Source organism: Ambystoma mexicanum, chromosome 3q (genome assembly GCF_040938575.1).
Source record: "Ambystoma mexicanum isolate Mex_15411 chromosome 3q, UKY_AmexF1_1, whole genome shotgun sequence".
NCBI classification, from domain to species: domain Eukaryota; kingdom Metazoa; phylum Chordata; class Amphibia; order Caudata; family Ambystomatidae; genus Ambystoma; species Ambystoma mexicanum.
This window is the reverse complement of record NC_090926.1, coordinates 1,942,400-1,962,249: the sequence shown is the minus strand read 5'-3', so window position 1 is coordinate 1,962,249 and position 19,850 is coordinate 1,942,400. Positions and strand designations below refer to the sequence as shown.

At 46.5% G+C, this 19,850-nt stretch overlaps 1 protein-coding gene across 1 annotated transcript in view; it reads right to left on the bottom strand.

The window, feature by feature from the left end:
• Window positions 1–19,850, bottom strand: part of LOC138582004 (sperm-associated antigen 4 protein-like) — a 381,361-nt gene that overhangs the window by 150,721 nt on the left and 210,790 nt on the right. Inside the window, exon 5 of the mRNA XM_069652897.1 lies at window positions 8,496–8,541. Within this exon, the coding sequence (XP_069508998.1) occupies window positions 8,496–8,541 (46 nt within the window). The remainder of the gene's footprint in view (window positions 1–8,495; window positions 8,542–19,850) is intronic.

Genomic DNA, 19,850 nt, shown 5'->3' with positions numbered 1-19,850 from the left:
AACAAAAAATCTAGGTATGCCAACCTAGTAATACATGCTCTCAACTGGCTCAACAAGGCCGTCATTTAAATGATTCTTGTGCTGTTTTCCAACAGTTATTTAAATTCATATCAAGGCACTGCTATTGTGTTCATTTCATACTCTTGATATCCTTCACAGAATCATTAAAACAATTTAAATTGTATTTTCATCCAACTTGGCCCAATATTTTGATTGGTAATCACGAGGCAAAAACAATTCCTAAGTCACAATGTGGCTGAAAAGCCGGAGCTAAAGGACCCACTAATCGGGTATATTGCCTTACATACTAGCAATTTGATGTCTCTTTAATATTGCCCGCAGGGTGGAATTAGGTTTAAAGCGCGCGATAACTACTATAAAAAAGCCATCTGTGAGGGCCATTCCATTAATTCCTAAAAGAACATTACGCTAAATCCGGTACGTGAACATTGTAACTTCAACATGTAACAATCAAATGTATTGTGCAATGCCATTAAACACGGCTGTGTTGCTGTACCAAGCACACACGAGTCTGGTAGTGATAACTCAGGAATTGGGGACGCTGGTGTGCTGCAGCTCAATATCTGGGCGCATGGCCGCACTTTGTGGGGGTCCTTACTAAAGGGGTTGCCTCACAGCGTGATAGGCCTACACTGGACGAGTGCTAACGAGAACACCTGAGGCGGGCACTTAAAAGTGCGAATTCGACAAAGACGAACTATGTTTCTTTGGCTACATTTTCAGTGTAGAAGGTGTGTCCCCTGACCCGTCGAAAGTACAAGACATAAAGGACACCAAGGCACCTCAATCAGCCTCAGAGGTGAGGAGTTTCATGGGGATGGCGACCTACTGCGCACGGTTCATTCCTGACCTCGCCAGCATTGCAAGCCCACTCAGAGATCTAACAAAGAAAGACCAAAAGTGGGAGTGGTCCGCGACTCATCAACAAGCGTTCCAACAAATTAAAGACACTCTGTCCGTCTCCACCACCATGGCCTTCTTCAACCTAGAAAGGCAGACTGAACTCCTCGTTGATGCCAGCCCAGTTGGCCTGGGAGCAGTATTAACACAAACTGACAACGAAGGGAAGGTGTTCCCCATCGCGTTTGCCAGTTGAGCTCTCACAAAACCCGAACAGAATTATGCACACATTGAGAAGGAAGCCCTAGCCATCCTGTGGGGGTGTCGTCATTTCAAGGTGTACCTGCTAGGCAAGCAGGCGAAAGTCTTTTCAGACCACAAACCTCTGATTCCAATCTTCCGAGGCTCTGCCCCTCATCCACCTGCACGCATAGATAAATGGATGCTGCAGCTACAGCCTTACAATATCGAAGTTGAATATCGCCCCGGATCAGACAACCTGGCAGACTACCTGTCCCGACACCCGAGACCCGCTACAGACAATGAACAACGCCACGCGAAAGAGACGGAGGAGCACGTCTGTCAGGTAGTCGCCTGCGCGAGATCGCGAGCCCTAACTCTGCAAGAAGTAGCGTGTGAGACAGAAGCGGACACCATCCTACAACACACAACCGCCGCTGTCCAATCAGGGAATTGGAAGAGCTACCACACGTCGATGGCCCAACGCACAACATCGGCACAGGTCAAACTCAGAGCTCTGTTCGGGATCAGGCACAAACTCTCGGTGGCCCCGGAGGGGCTACTGCTAAAAGGACACCGAATCGTGTTACCCGAGTCCCTTGAAGAGAGAGCCCTCCGACTAGCTCACAGTGGACACCAAGGCATCATCAAGACCACCGCATACCTTAAGTCCAGGATGTGTAGAACATGCAGCAAAGGGTAGTAGAGCTAGTAGAATCCTGCGCGGCCTGTCAAGCATCCAGAAGGCCTGAAAACCCTGAACCGATAAGCAGTGTCCCTAGAAGCTGCAAGCGCTGGGATGCAGTCAGCATGGACCACTGCACAATCGCCGGCGAAGGGTACTTACTCGTGGTGATCGACGAGTTTAGCAGGTATCCTGAAGTGGAACACGTGGCGTCCACTAACGCCGAAACCACGATCCTCACACTAGAGAAGATATTCGCCACTCACGGAATTCCAAGAAAGGTGAAGAGCGACAACGGACCATCATTCACCAGTCAGGAACTACGCGAATACCTCAAAGAAGTAAACGTCAAACACCAACGAATTACCCCAAGATGGCCCCAAGCAAATGGAGATGCTGAACGATTCATGGGGTCAATAAAGTCATCAGGATCGCCAAGGAGCAAAGACGCCTGTGGTTGAAGGTAGTATACCGGTTTCTGAGAACACACAGGCAAACCCTGCACTCCGCCACGGGAATCAGCCCAGCCGCTCTCATGCTTGGAGTACCCATACAAGCGGAACTCCCTATACACCCACAGTGGACAGCCCCGGAACCGGACATCCCAGCAATGGATGCCACAAGGCTGAGGCGAAATGAACAGGAAAGCGTCGCCAGACGAGCTTGCCACAGGGAACTGACCCCAGGAGACACCGTCATCATCAGAAACCGAGCACCACCCAAGAAGTTGGCACTCAACTTCGAGCTTCAACCATGGACAGTTAGTACCACTAATCACAGCATGGTCACCGCTACCCGAGGGGGAGAGACAGTAACAAGAAAAATATCTCACTTCTGGAAAGTACCCCCAGAACTGTGGGAAGAACATCCAACGACTCCGAGGGGTGAAGCAGGAACACCACACACACCCCGAATGCCAGCACCACCGGGTAGTCCTGTCACACCAAGAATCTCAGATGGACGACACCCGCAAGAAGAGAGAGCTGAAGCAGAGACCCCCAAGGGAGACCCACCGAAGGAAAGAAGCACCCGGTACCATCTGAGAGAAAGGTCCAAACCATTGTCACGCCTCCAAGGGTACGTAGTAGACGGGATCTACCGTCAGCAACTCACACCAAGATGAACTTTGAATGCAGCGAGCGAGACCATGTACATATAAAGAGTGTGTCAGTTCATGTGTCATACCAGCCCGAAATGTTTGTTACTAACAGCAATAGAAAACATCTCCAAGTTGGGGAGGAGTGTGGTGTCACGTGCCGGCTACGGCACGGTCACGTGACACAGTGTAAAAATAAAGGAATCACCGGAACTGGTGGTATGACGCCAGTCCGGGTTTAAGCACCGCCCGAGTGAGTCGTGTCTCTTCTGTGCTGCGACCCGCCCCTGCGCAGCGTCGTTGAGCAGGCCTGCTCAACTCCCAGTGCCAGGCCGGAGCGGCCGCGCTTATCACCACAGCTTAGACGGTCCTTCCGCACCTTGCGCTGCCTGTCCATGGACTTCCCAAGGCGCCCCCGCAGGGCACGAGGCCCAGGGCCACTTCCGGCAGCACTGGGCTGATGGCGCTTGAGCTCTGGGGCACGATGGCTGCAAGAAAATCACTCATCATCACAGAGGCACAAAGGCATGTTCTTCTGGTTTAGCTTCATATGCGTTGCATCTATGACAAAGCTGCACACATGGGCAGAAGCACGGGCATTGTTCAGTCAGTGCATCATCCCTGACAGCTACATGTTCCATGCTAATTTGCATACCTTGTACCCATGGCTATGACGCAACTCCGAGCATTATTATTATTATTATAAGGGTATGTGCTGAGCGCTTTACTATCATAGCATATATCGCATAGCATACACTTCGAATGTTCTTTTCAGCGACACTGTCCCAGCAGTCACACTAACTAACATGGGCGATGTTTCTGGTACATCCTTGGTCGAGGCATCTAGGGTTATCTGTGCTACAATTCAAAGAAGGGAGCACGTTTTGCAAACAGGAACATCAAGCATTGGCAAAGCCAAAGGTGTTGGCTCTTGAATAGGTATTAAGGCCATGTGCTTACACCCTTCACCAGCTCTTGCCATCTGATGACTAACATCATTATACAGGTATTGAAATGACGTCGCTAGAAATTGGCATAAGGAATATGACGTGTTAGGTTTGGATATCATAGAGCTGGCAATGGCCTCATTTGCTCAGGTACAAACATTATTCCCAGGTGTCGCCATTGAAGGCACATGTACTGGCAGTACTGTATTAGCACATTTACCAAAATCATATATGCAACAGCTGGCAAATAGAGCGGGTGCCTAATGCCTTTCAAACAATCAGACACAAGCCCAGACTGTTGGCTTTGCCAATGCTTGTTCCTGAAGCCATTCATTACTAGGATGTGAGAAGGGGGCCTGCCTGACGGGAATGCCTGGGCCCTGTGCCCTGCCTTCGTGTGCCCTGTATGCATGCCAGCAACATGACACGATGCAAAACAGTCAATGGATGCTATCACTGTACCAAACATGACATGAATAACAATCGTGACAAGAAAACACCTTCTTGCTTGACGACAGAGAAGACCCCAATGAAGGTCTCCATTCCAACACGGCATTCTATTTTCCATTACCAGACACCATCTGCATGCTGTGAGTGTGTGCTCCTGCCTCTGTTTACTCTCTCATGCCAATCGTTTTGCCACACTGGGCATTGTGCTGCAACGCCAATGAGCAAATCCTACTGAACGCCCGCTTATGCACAGGCTTCAGCCCCCTACACCCACACTGTGCTCCTCCCCCCACCCCCAAACATGTGCTGATCGGACGCTTTATGCAGACCTGCCGTGCACGTTTGATGGAGTTGTTAATCGTGAGTACCTTTCCCCTTTGACCAGCCGGCCCTTTCTGTTCTATGCATGCCTCGACGGCTAGCCTTCAAACAAAGTATGGGCTTCTCCTGCACAGCTTTCTAATGTGGTCCCATGCAATGTGCGTCTCCAGTGACTCGACCCTGGCACAATGGGCAAGGCTGTGCCCTCGGACACTTTCTCTGTAACCCTCACATAAGCAAGGGACAGGACGATAGAAGATGGAATCTAAACATGTTGTTTCCAAAGTTCCATCATCCAGGGGAGTGGTCCATCTCCCAGACACTGCAAAAGTGAAAAGAGTCTGGGATGGCAGCATTTACCTCAGTGATGCAGGCGATGACCCGGGCAGATGACTAGAGCAAGCATCAGCAAAGCCAATCGTTTGGGAACGTACAGTTCTCCCATGCATGCTTCGTTCATAGGTAAGAATTCAGAACATATTTGGCTCTACTTAGGTAGTAATTCCAAACATGTTTGCCAGGTAGTGTTTGCAGGATCAGAACATTAGTAATAGACATAGTAGAATGACTTCTCTTAACTGCGCTTCACGGATGTCTTTTTTTACTATTTGCACTGCTAATGTAAGTGTCAGCAAACACTAATTTACAGAAATGTTTGTGACTTCTAAAGGAAGCATGCCAATTTTAGGGGTGAAATAGGATGGTGGGTAAGGGTGAGCTAAGGTGGCAGGGTGAAAGGGTAAACTGAGGTGGGAGGCAGTAGAGCGGTGGGGGCGCAGTGAATGTGGAAGAGTGGTGGAGTGGGGTCAAAGCGGTGTGACTGATGATAGAATGAGGCCTTGCCATTCCATAAAACATCTCTAAATGTAGAAGACAACTCATAATATAGAATGCACAAGAGAGGAATTTCCTTCGAATTGCCTTTGTGCAAATGTCAGTGAAAAGCACCACAAGGGTCACCAATTTGCATATTGGCTCACTGGATGGTATCTCAAGCAGACAATTGTAACATTTTACTTTCCACAAACATAAAAAAGATTGAACATAAATAAAATGTTTAGGAGGTTTACTGAAAACAGTGCTTTCCTGGGACTTGGAACGTTCGAGTCCTTTTTGAGCCAAAAGGCCCCATTGCCACCACCCAGCCACCCAATGCAAACAGTAAACCTATCAGCGGTCTGGTATTCAGTCTCTGTGTTTGCTAGATAGTCTCTGCTCTGGGACAGCCCCTTCATGTGCCTTTGTAGGAGGTTAGTACTGGTGCTGCTTCTTACCAGGAGGCAGGAGTCACTTTGCTTTATCTAGGGCCGGTCTGGATATAAAGTGTGCTGGCACTTTTCCGGACCTGCCAACTATAAGTATGCGGTAGCGTGGAGGAAGAACTAGAGGTATATCTGCCACCCAACTAGCAGAGAACTGCATGTATTACCGGCCCAGTAATACCGGTGCCGGTAATACATGTAAATCCCTCCTATGGGACGCCATGGAATAGGGATTTACCGGTGCTTCCGCCACTTGGAAACTACCGGTAATTCTGGCAGACCAAGTAGTGGAAACGATAGTACAGTTTACCAATATCCCGCCAGTAATACCAGCGGCATACTGACAAATTTATAATAATTATTTGTTTTTTATATGACGGCACTTGAGACATAAGTTAGCTATCTCAAGTAGAGGGACCAAGCAGGGGGATGGTGTCCGGCCACTTTTTTGAGAGGGTGGTCGCATCTCTATGCGACTCTATGGGAATGGGGACTTACAAATTGCCAGCGCCTCACATCCCGGACCGCCAGGGTTGTAATCCCCCGGTGTTACCGGGAAGTCAGGCGCCAGTCATTTTTTACGGGTCACCGCCGGACCTGTAATGAGGCCCACAGTGTCTAGTTTACTAATTAGAGTTTGGCTCCATTCCACAGAACGTTCTTAACTTAGTCTACATGCAGGAGAGTAGGTCTTCCCCACCTTAAATTGGAGGGGAGAGCCTGAATTCTGGATAGAATGGAGATGTGATGTCCTAGCATTATTTAGAATCTTTACATAGGTTCAGTTGCTGACTTTCATTCAAGTCAGACCAAGAGATCAGGTCAATTTTAAAAAAGCTCTGTGTTTTCAAGGGCCTCCCAGATAATGCAGAAGAGATAAGACCACCCGTCGTGGGGCACATTCCAGAGATCCCAGTGGGAGCGCACCATAAAATGAATGTATCTGCTCTGCTGGAGTAGTGCACTGAAGGGGTTTCCAACTTCACCTTCGCTGCGCATCTCTGCAACCTCCCGGGCTGCTCTTGACATACGCAGCCCGGAAGATCTTTTGTTAACAGGCCCACCTCGCTCGCCACAAGGCGGGCCTTTGGGGGCATGGCCGGGCAGCACGGTCGGGGCTGCCCCCCACACTCAGTCCTGGCCGGGCTGTTCTTAATGGGCCTGGGCAGCTACCGCCACGCTGCTTGGCCCATAAATGTCTCTTGGGCTGTCCGGTCAGGCCCCAGCGTGGGCCGGCAGGCACCAAGGCCCAGGGGCGGCTGAGCTGCCCATGACATAGCAGCTCGGCCCTCCTGCTCATAGTCTGTGAGGGGGCTCCCCATGCACCGCCTGGCACTTTTCAAAGGATTAAGGTCCACCTCGAGGCAGCTGCGACCCCCGCAGGTAAGTCTCTTTCTTTCGTCTTCCTTTCTCCTTTTCTCAACTGTCCTTTTTTCAACGGTCTTTATTTTTTAATCCCACTGGATTCTTTTCTTTTCCCTTCCCAGCTCATTGTTGAGCAGGGGAGTTCTTTTTCTATTGTTCTTTATTGGAGGGATTCTTCCAATACACCTACACACACACATACACACACCCATATACGCTCACACACACGACCCCCCCATTTAATAAAAGCTTTATTACTACAATGCTGTCTGTGTCTTTTCTTTCCTGTGTGTTCCCTCAGAGGGCCAGCATGTAGCCCAACTATCTGGGCCCCATGGGGCCACGGACTACATAGTTCTTAAGCTTTGTATGTACTAATGATTGCAACATTTTGTATTCTTATGATGTCTTGTTAAATTTTGTATTGTATTTTTGTATGGTGCTTAAGGTTGAATTTCAATCATATAAAACGAATACATTTTTCTTTATTTTAAATGGACAGGTAGTGAGATCATCACAGGCATCCAGAGAAGGCAGGATATGAAAGCTGGAGGTGTTTAAAGTCTGGATAAACTCAACAACCTTTTAAGACTGTGTGTACAAGGACTCTTGGACCAGTAGAACCTTCTTAGTTTATAGTTTGGCATCCTACAAAGGTGAGAGGGTGCAAGTTAAGGACTGCAGACATGCATACAAATCACGCAAGTTATGGGTCACATGACTGCATTCACCCCCCTCAAGCTCTTGATGGTCTAGTACTCTCTTAAGTGAAAATCCACACTGGCCGACATTTACAACCAAGGGTGGACTCTCACGGCCATCACCAACTCATCTTTTCCATTTCACTTTGAATACGTTGGACCAAGGGGTATGAACATACCCAGCACATATAACTAGCCCATATCCTATTCTGAAAGGACACTGGGTATCAGTGCTATAGCCATGTCCGTCTGCTTGCAACAGGAGTTCAGGTAATGCATTGTTATAATGAACCACGGTTTGTTGCAGTTGCACTGGTGTCGGCAACATCCAGGATCTTGTCCACCATTAGACTACAAACTGGCTGATCCCTGTCAGTGCATATTGAAGATTACAATATGAAAGCCATCTGTTCTTCACACGACCCAACACTTTGACCAACACTCTGTGTGCGGCCCTTCTATGTGGAAGTTGGAAGGGATGAGCTGTATTCAGATTTTGCATGATCAAGGCAGGTGCAAAGACATTTTCTCGCCAGGAAAAAACACAAATGTTTTGTGTGCTCTTACCTAGCATCCACAGGAGCTTGCTGCCACAGTATCACTAACAAGGCCCCTGAAAAATATAAATATGTACAGTAAAACTTCAGATCTCCCAGAGTTGGCACTTTACCAAAATGCAGGCAGTTAAGGCTTACAATACAAAAAGTCACAAAGAGGTCTGGGAACCCCTCTACGGAGAATGAACACAGCCAAATAACATGTTCTGGCGCGCACCAGCTGAAGTACCTGGAAGTACAGCTTAGCTGCTTCAACTCCTGGCTCTTTGAACTGGTTATCTGAACTTTTCTACTGAGGTGATTATTTCTACTGCTTTTTTTATTAGAGTGCCATGCTCTGCCCCCTCATTTCCCAGAACCTTCAAAAAACAACTGTGTGTGCGCACTAGCCGAAGTACCTGGAAGTACCGCTTAGCCGCTTCAACTCCTGGCTCTTTGAACTGGTTCACTGAACTTTTCTACTGAGACTGGACGCTTCCTCGCAGTTTCTGTTCTAACAACAACTGAAAGGACTACTAATATAGCTGATATTATTGTTCCTTTTTATTTACTTTGTTTTTATATTTTGCTTGTTTTATAGATTATTTCTACTGCTTTTTTTAGTAGAGCGCTAAGCTCTGCCCCCTCATTTCCAAGAAGCTTCAAAAACAACTGCACCAGCGCACGCACCAGCCGAAGTACCTGGAAGTATAGCTTGGCTGAGTGGCGAGCGGTGAGCGTCGTCCTTGTTACTTTGATTTCTGCCTGTACTAGATTGTTTGCAATTGGGTAAGAACAAACATTCCTCCATGCCACGTGTACAACTTCCTTGATTTCGGCCATGTCCAAAGGTCTGAACTCCTTGAAGTCAGACATGCCAGCTTTATCTGAAAGCCCTAACCGCCCCTGCAGCTCAGAGCCACACCACAGCGTAACAACTTTACGGAAAACGTAGCTAGCAGATCCCCCCTATTGAATTCCTCCTCACGAAGGAAAAAACCAACACTCCACACACCCGACATAAGACAATTCTGTCGGGTGGGTCCTGACATAATGCCGGAGGCCACCTCAAACACGATTCAAGCTGTTGCATTGTCCCCCATGGCTGATTCCAACAATACCACTGTCATTATAATTCAAGACTCTTTAGTGATAGTGGGCTTTTCAGGCACCCCCACTAATACTCTATTTGAAGTATCACACGCTGCTTCGAATGATCTCCCTGAAACTCCATCAGTTACAGATCGAGAGATCCCACAACCCCCGGTCCCATTTGACAGCAGGCATGTTTGCAATTTACAACACAATACTCTTCCAGAATCCACTATGTGCATGCCTTTATCCACTCAAGAAGCCTTAACCTCTATGCCACGGTCAGCTTCGATTAACGAGAAACACGCACTGTTGCTTGTACATACTGTGCAAGCTTCTGCTGATATTGTCTCAACCCCAATTTCCTATTGCCCTGACATACCTAATCCTCCCTTGCTTCAAGGCAATAACAAAAAAAAACTACCATAATCCAAGTAAATGACAATAACTTATCTCAATCGCCAAAAATGTTTGGACATTCCATTCCGAACTCCTCCGTACTTTCCTTATCTTTTACGCGTCCCACTGCTCGCAAGATAAACACTCTATCTTCGCCCTCACCGACACCACAAACATTACCCTCCTCTGCCACCTTAGTAGATATTACATTGGCTACAATGAACACGGCAATAACATCTTTAGCCAAATTGTTCGAGACATTGGATGCCAAAATAAATAAACAATCTGCCCTTATTCTAAAGCTCTTGAATCATGACTCCCTGATTTTTACTACTTTAGCAAGCAGGGATTCTGCTCCTCCCTCCTACCCGCTAACAATAGCGGACCCTCTATGCCATGGTCAATTATTCTTCAATAACACGCAGAAGCCTGCAATAACAATGAAACCAAATTTCACGTACAGTGTCCTGCCTTCATTTGCTGAAGTTATTCGCCCGATTGAGATAACCAACACCAGCTCTGACGTGAATCATGCTCCGTTTGTACCACCTAATTCCCAAACAAGGGCTAATTCAGTTGAATCACTGAATCACTGACTGAATTAGAAAAATGCTCATATACTATCTTCACATCTGATAGGAAAAACAGAAGAAAAAAAATAATAAGCAATCGACCCAAGGCAAAAAGACAAAAAATATAAACAAACTACCTCCATCTTCAAATTCGAGTACAAAAGAATTTATAAAAAATATCTCAATCCCTAAAAAACAATCTGCTAAAGCATCTGCGGCTGTGATCAAAAATACTGGTACTGATACAAAACACATCTTCCAACAAGTATTTTGGGATAAACTTGAAGGATGATTTTGGCGACGAGTCTTAAATCTCCCAAATTGTGTACCTGTTGCCTTGATCTGCTTTGGGCTGGGCCTAACATCCGTTAATACAAGCTATGCTTGGAAATTGTGTTCCCTCTTAAGTAAATGTGTTCTGGCTCCAAAAACTAACATGTTGCTCAGTTATCTAGCAACATATGCTCTCAATTCCACTCACAAGTTTGCAGCTACTTTGCAATCCACCACACTAGAAATTTTACTTACTGCAAACATTACTCTAGATCTTTTACTGAATAATCCGATGAGAGCAAAACTGAGGCTCTATCAATAAGACTGGATTAGAACACAACAGAAGTGAGAATCGTGTGTAGACTTTAAGTCTAATGCCTTTGGAACTAAAAAGCTGCGTAATGTTGCTAGCTATTTAGTTAAATGTCCTTCAGTCAGTTTTAGATCGGCCTATTTGAGATTCAGGTTCAATTTATGGCCGTCTTATGACATACTAGCCAGACGTGGTGTCATTAATAAACAAGAAAATAAATGTAGATTTTGCAGACTTGAAATCCAGTCTGAAACTTTGCAACATCTACTCACTGAATGAACAATGCTTATCAACAAGCATAACTTCTATTTGAAACATTGCTTTGATGAGTACAGAATTTTGGATCCAACTGTTCTTTGGTTTCACATTTTTTCTACCAATCGTATAACTGTCAGAATAGCTACAATAACATGTCTGGAAGCCTTAAATCTAGAAAATATCCAAACCTAGCATCATCGCCGGATGTTGCTTTAGCTGAGTTCACTATTATTAAATAATACATTGAACTTGCAAGAATTTAATTTGGCATGTATTAATCTAATTTACTTCGTCCAAATCTCATTTATTAATTCTGAAACAATTTTCTATGAGAATATAGTCTCTTTTAACAACAATGAATACTACTGTAGAATCTCCAAATAGTTACACTAATGTCAATTTGAATGTCTTACAGCAATCAACATTGAAAATCTTTATGAGTTATTCCTTACTATACATGTAAAATTGTCCTAATTTTTATTCTGGAATAATTTGTTGATTGATGTCTCCTTGTTACAAAATTGTTCAATGATCTTTTCTTATTTTATACATTTTAAGTATCATGTTAAAATTTGATTGTCCTTGTATTTATTGATTCAGTTGAAAGGTTGACCAACTATCAGCCAAATCAATAAAATACAAAACTCAGCAGTGTCTACAATCACATTTTAGCTCACTGTACCTTTCATAGAGAAGAAATAGCCATTTGCATATTTGTCTGGTCCCACCCACTTAGGCAATCCAGCACTGAAATGCTAGGCAATTCTCCTCTGAACAGCAATACCAACATCAACCCCAGGCATGTGTTTCGGCCTAGGCCGGCATCATCAGTGAGGTGACGCCTCTCTGAGTTCAGTGAGCAAGGGGTCCACTCTGGATTGCCCAGGGTAACTTAGGGTGAAACCTCAAGTTCCTAAAAGTTCACAAAAGGGCCTGGGAGCTCCTCTACCAAGAACAAACACGGCCTAATAACCAGTTCTATGGGAAGGTGCCACCTCAGGAGGGTATAGACCCTCCTGAGTGGAAGAGATTCCATAGAACAAGTTATTTGAACCATGTTTGTTCTCAGTATAAGACTCTCCAACATTCTAGTTGAATTAAAATAGAAGAGGGATGCTAAGAAATCCATTTGGAATTTTCCACTCTTTTCCACAAGCTCTAACCCCCCCAACAAGCCCATCTTTGATGTCCGGTAGTCAGTTTTGAATAATTATACAAACTTGGTGGTGAAGCAGAGAAAATTATCCTGCTTAAGGTGAGTCATATCGCCCACCTGTTTTGCGCTCAGGGTTTTGGGTGCAGAAGAAAATAAACTGATGAAAAAAGGTGAATGAAAGAGGAAACTGGGAAATAGGGGGAAGGATGAAGCAACACAAATGTGAGGGAAAGGAAGAAAATGAGGGCTGTGGTCAGGAGGGAGGTGGGAATAGGCTTGTGGTAGCAGCAGATGCATTGCTTACATACAATTCCAAACTGAAGTAGAGGGAGAGAAAGTAATGTCGGAGAAGCAGGGGAACTGACATTGAGAGAAGAGTGGCAAGCCAGGCACGATTGGCAGTAATTAAAAGCCTGGGCATTCTCCATACACCCTTACAATAGCCAAAGAATGGTAAGAACCCCTGCATTGCATTTAAGGGTAGACAATTTATTGCACCTAGATGAATTTGAAAGCATCCTATGTATGACACTTGAATGAAAAATTGAGGATAGTCAAGTTATTGCACTCAGACAAGCTTTGAGGGGGGGCAATGTGTAGCACTAAGACAATTTATAGGGAGTCCACATTATTTGCATCTGGTTGAGTCTCAGGATAGGCAATACTGCATTATACTAAAAGGATTGTATATAGCCACGCTCTGACTCCACCGCCTCCTTATCCGGCTGCATTTACACAACCAATGAACCAGTCAGGACACATGGGTATGTATCACAATCCTGCTTATGGATATTAGCCAAAGGCATGGCTACCTACCGATACCATGCACTATTCCAAGACAATGGACAACACTGCTGCCATTAGAATGCAGCTATCCCCACAGTAAATGTCTGGTCGAGCTGCACACATTGGGCCTCATCATGAGTTGGGCGGTATCCCGGCGGTATTATCCCCAGGATACCGCCCAGGCTAATAGCTTTACCGTCAACCCACCCGGCGCTATTAGTGCGAGATCAAGGGTTGGGGGGTAATGGGTATTTCCCATTCCGCATTGGTTCCATTGGACCCAATGGGGAATTTTCAGCGCAATTACTGCCGGCGGTATTACCTCACTGTAATTGCGCTGAAAAACTGCAATTTTCGGGTGCATTTACCCCCAGCTTGCAGCTGGGGGTAAATGCTGCCAGACTCGAGACTGGGCGGACCCTTAAATGCTGCGGTAATAGCGTTAGCGCCGTATTTAAGGGCTGCCGCCCAACTCGTGATGAGGCTGTTAAGGTTTTCCCATGCTTCTTGCATACCCACCAGTCTACCTCTCAGCACCCATCCACTACATGCCAACACCTCTACCATTAGAATGCAGGTATCCCCCACGACAAAATCTCAGTCTAGCTGCACACATAATGGGCCTTATTAGGAGTTTGGAGGTAGCCATGCTGTTTTTACCGGCATGGCTACCCCCAAACCGGGTACCGGGTCCGGGTCCCAAAAATAGGGAATTACTGGGCCATGCTGACTTTAGTGGGCCCGGTAAATCCCATTCGCGGAACTCGGACCCGGTACATCCCCATTCCCATTTGAGCCCACATAGGGCTCAATGGGAATGGGGAGGTTGCTAACAACGGTGCTGGTCCCTTACTGGCACATGTCATTCCGCGGCCGCCAGCCTCCTAATGAGGCCCAATGTCTCTCATGCTTACTCTCCAGATCACATCTTAACACCTATCCACTACATGCACTACCCTAAGACACACTGCACAACAACTCTGCCACTAGAAAGCAGCTATCTCCCACGATAAAATGTGGACTTGCTGCTCACATTATATATGCCCTGCTCTCACATACTCTGCAGACCATGGGCCTCATTACGATTTAGCCGGTCCAGATATAACGGTGCCGGTAAAACCGTACCAGCACCGTTTTCCAGAACGGCTAACTCCAAGTTATGTGGCCGTGTGGTGTTACACCCGCCAGGTCTGACCTGACGGGCGTAACGCCACCGGCCGCACATGGACATGGAAACACCAGCACCGTTACTGCATGGTGCCGGTGTTTCCATGCCCCCATTCCCATGGAGTCCTATGGGGCAGTCCTGTAAAGCCCTGGTGATTCCGCCAAGTCCGGAGCCAGTAAATCCCCACGAGTCCGGCAGCAGCCTGCCAGTTTTACCAGCACGGCTACTGCCAGACTGGTAATGAGCATATCTCAGCACTCATCCACTACATGCACATCACCTCTAACATTCGAATGCAGTTATCCACCATGATAAAAATGTCGGTCTAGCTGCACACATAATATGTATCCTGCTCACCATACCCTCCAGAACACATCTTAGCACTCATCCATGACTTGCGCTACCCAAGACATATTGCACAACACCTCTGCCACTAGAAAGCATCTATCCCCCATGATAAAATTTGGCCTTGCTGCTCACATTATATATCTCCTGCTCTCACATACTCTCCAGGCCATATCCCAGCCTGTATCCACTACATACACAATACCTCTACCATTCGAATGCAGTTATCCACCACGATAATATTTTGGTCTAGCTGCACATATAATGTCTCTTGTGCTCGTGCATACTCTTCAGACCACATTTTAGCACCCGTCCACCACATGCACTACTCTAAGGCACACCGCACAACACACCTGCCATTATAGTGCATTTATCCCCCAAAACAAAATTCGGTCTAGCTACGCACATAATGCCTCTCATGCTCTCACATACTCTCCAGACTACCTCACAACACCCTCCCACTACAAGCAGTAGGACACATTGCACAACACCTCTGTCATTAGAATGCAGCTATCCCCCACGATAAAATACAGTCTAGCTGCACACCTAATGTCTCTCCTACTCTCACATACTCTCCAGACGACATTTCAGCATCCTCCTTTACATGCACTACTCTAAGACACACTCTGCACAACACCTCTGCATTTAGAATGAAGTTATCTCCCACGATAACATTTCAGTCTAGCTGCACACATATTGGGCCTCATTACAAGTTTGGCGGTAGCCTTGCCGGTAAAACCGGCAGGCTGCTGCCAAACTTGGCATTTTTTCTGGCACCCACGAATGGACAATTACCGGGGCATTCCGGCCTTGCCGGACCGGGTATTTGCCCATTTGCGGGCACCGGAAAAAAATGCTGCCCATTCCCATTTGAGCTCCATAGGGCTCAACGAGAATGGGGAGGTCGGATGCACCGGCACCACTCAGAATGGCGCCGGTGCATCTAACATGCTGTGCTCGCGGGTACCGCTCTGCCCGCTAGGTCAGACCTGGCGGGCAGAAAGGCACCCGCAAGCACAACTCGTAGTTTTCCGGTCTGGAAACTACAGTACTGACAAGCTTACTGGTACGTAGATCCCGGACCGGCAAACTTGTAATGCGGCCCATTGTCTTTCCTGCTTACGCATACTCTCCAGACCACATCTTAGCACCTTATCCACTACATGCACTACCCTAGGACACACTGCACACCAACTCTGCCACTAAAAAGCAGCTACCCCCACGATAAAATATGGCCTTGCTGCTCACATTATATCTCTCATGCTCTGACATACTCTCCAGACCATATCTCAGCACTCATCCACTACATGCACAGCACCTCTACCATTCGAAAGTTATCCACGACAATAACATTTCGGTCTAGCTGCACACATAATGTCTCTCCTGCTCGTGCATATTCTCCAGACCACATCTTAGTACCCATACACTACATGCACTACCCTAAGACACACTGCACAACACCCCTGCCATTAGAATGCAGCTATCCCCCACAGCAACGTTCCGACTAGCTACACACATAATGGGCCTCATTACAAGTTTGGCGGTAGCCTTGCCAGTAAAACCGGCAGGCTGGCGCCGAATTTGTGAGTTTTTCCAGCACCTAGGAATGGGCAATTACCGGGATATTACAACCCCGGCGGACCTGGTAGTTGCCCATTCCCGGGCACCAGAAAATATTCGTCCCCATTCCCATTTGAGCCGCATAGGGTTCAATGGGAATGGGGAAGCCGGATACACCGGCACCATTCGTGAATGGTACCGGTGCATCCGACATGCTCTGCTCGCGGGTGCCTGTATGCCCGCCAGGTCAGACCTGGCGGGCGAAAAGGCATCCGCGAGCAGAACTTGTAGTTTGCCGGTATGGTAAAAACGGTACTAGCAAGCTTACTTGTACCGTTGTTACTGTACCGGCAAACTTGTGATGAGGCCCAATGCCTCTTGTGCTCTCACATACTCCTGACTACCCCTCAACACCCTCCCACTACAAGCACTAGAACACATTGCAAAACGCCTCTGTCATTAGAATGCAGTTATCCCCCACGGTAAAATTTGGTCTAGCTGAGCACATAAAGTCTCTCCTGCTCTCACATGTTCTCCGGACGACCTCTCAGCATCCTCCATTACATGCACTACTCTAAGATACACTGCACAACACCTCTGCATTTAGAATGTAGCTATCCCCCATAATAAAACTGCAGTCTAGCTGCACGCATAATGGGCCTCATTACGAGCATGGCGGTATCCGTGCCTGTATGGCAGGCACGGCTACCGCCTTGCTCGCTACCGGCACCGCCTCCAGCGATTGGGCAATAACTGGCCCATTACGAGATGAAGGGGCCGGTAATTGCCCATTTGCGGGAGGCGGTAATGCCGGGCTCCCGATCCCCATTCTGCCCCATAGGGCACAATGGGGGTGGGGAGCATGGTTGCACCGGCACCGTTTATAACGGTGCCGGTGCAATCACGAGTTCTGCTCGCGGGTGCGGCACAGGAACCTGTGAGCAGAACTCGTAATGCGGCGGCCCGGTATGAACGGTGCCGGTGCCTTACCGGCACCGTTCATACCGTGGCCGCCACTATTGTAATGAGGCCCAATGTCTTCTCACATACTCTACAGACTACCTCTCTACACCCATCCAGCCTGCTCGACATGGGTGACTAGCAGGGCCTCTGCCACCCCTGCCTACCTTCGTATCTGGCTAAAATGCACACATTCATTCTATAACTCTCTGACTGATTTCTCCACACCTGGTCTTCTGTGACCCAAAGGCGTTCAACCTACAGCGCGTTGAGACCATACAATGGTGAAAAGCGCTATACAAATGACAATTACATTACATTACAACATGTCACGCTATGTTATGTTATGCTATTTCATGTTACTGGGATGTTAGTTGTGCTTTGCTCTCATTTGCAGTATCTAGGAGCTTCTGCAGACCTTAAAGAGCTAGGTTGGGATTGTTACGCTAGTCAAAGTAGAGTGAAAATGCAAGATAGAGTTGCTGTTGTGTTGATGCATGCAAACCAGAAGTACCCAGTGTCAGGATCCGGCTTGAATGAATTCCACAGGAGCTGATGCTGGCCCCACAGACCCTCACTAGGAGTTCACCTCTCAACCCTAAAGTAAAGCTGAGCTGAGAACCCCAAGAAAGGGAAAGGGGAATTTGGATAAAATAACAACGGAGACACTGCAGCCCTGCAACCGTCTGGTAGGCTCTGGTATCTGTAGTAAACAAATACACTTAGTTACTTATACATTAGTGTAGACTTCTTATCTTAAATTATTTTGGAAACAACTCTAACTTCTTTACCTCTTAAACCTCTGTTTAAGACTTAGAGGTTAATTATCTGCATGGAGTATAGAACAATTGTAGTACTTTAGAGCATATTGTCACTAGCCATTCAAGTGTCTTTAGAATCCTAAGTAATGACTCTTGTAAGCAGTTCACTGACTTAGATATTCTTGTTTTCTCCTTAAGAACATTAAACTCTATGAGATTTGAGTTTTAAATGCTTTTAAAAACAATGCAGTCTTTTCTAATGAAGTATTGAATTCCTTTTGCGTTAAGGTTACTTAAATGAAACTCGTTAACATTCTTGAATGCTGCTGCTCCTGCTTCTGCGTGTGAATCTTTCCATTTTACAAGTTCGAACGTTTTTGGATGAACACGTGAATTCACGAGGCGTGAAAATTGTCCTCGCGCTGAAAAAATCACACGCGCACCGTATTAAAGAGAAAACACGTAGACGCACTAAAAGCACACGCGCACCTTAAATAATTAACGTATGCGTGTAAAACGTGCACGCGATTAAAAATCACACGCGCACCGTAATAAAGAGAAAACACGTACACGCGCTAAAAGCACACGCGCACCTTAACTAATTCACGCACGCATGTAAAACATGCACGCGACATAAAAATGGACTTGCGCTTTATCGCAACCAAACACCAGCTGTCGTACGCAACGTCACTCACGCGAAAATTGTACACGCGCTAAAACAACTCGTGCTCTGTAAAAATGGGTTTGCGCTCTATCGCTCTGCATACCCGTGCGCTCCCATAACGACGTTGCTGAAGTCACGAGGCCTCGCACATGCGCTAAACAGTCTTGAAACACTTTCCATGTAATTTATAACCTTAAACTTGCACGCACAGTCTTTACACTTGTCTGCTTACTGTATTTAAACTGTAAACTTCTCTCAGTTAATTTTAAACTTCTTAACACTTTAACTTCTTATTAGAAAAGTGGAAATTCTCTGTGAAAATCTTTAAGCTTTAAAAAGAACGATCCCACCTGAGGTCTTCTTGTTCACTCTGGCTCAGCAAACAATTCTCTTAGCTGGTAAATCTTCTGAACTCTGAAAGGCCTTACTTAAGGAGCTTAATAAATGTACAACCAGCCACTGAATTTCTTTGGATGAAAGGCAGTTTAGAATCTTGCTCACCTCCCCAGAATCCAGGCCATTATCCTTTCAGCCAATCAGACAAACCAAACATAGCATTGTTCCTTAAACCAATCAAATTAAGTTTCTTTCTCTCTATCTTATCTTAACTTGGGCTACCACAATGTTAATTCTATGTACATACTCTTTCAGGTCACTACTCTAGACAGCCCTGACACCCAGAGCTCTGCGTGCTAGTCTGTTTCTACGTGGTCTGTGCTAGGAGTCTAGAGGCATTTGCGTCCAGAGAGCAGCCGTGTGTGCCCGTGGATGCATTGGCAGGAGCTGTGGTACCTAATTTGATTGAAGCAGTGTAGAATTTAGCTGGTTGATATATGTTAGGAGGGATGCTAAATAGCTCAGTGTGAGTGGCTTATTTGGGCTACGTATAGTGTGTTTAAGTGTAGAAATTCGCAAAAGTAGAGCACAAAGGTTAGTGGCTGTCCTGGTGGGGAATTTATAGTGTCCATCTAATGAGATCACTAAAACAAGCATTTACGCGGGTGCTATTGTGTCTCCTTGCACTCACAACACACAAAGAATGCCCTCACTCTTATATTTAGCATGTATGTAAATTGATT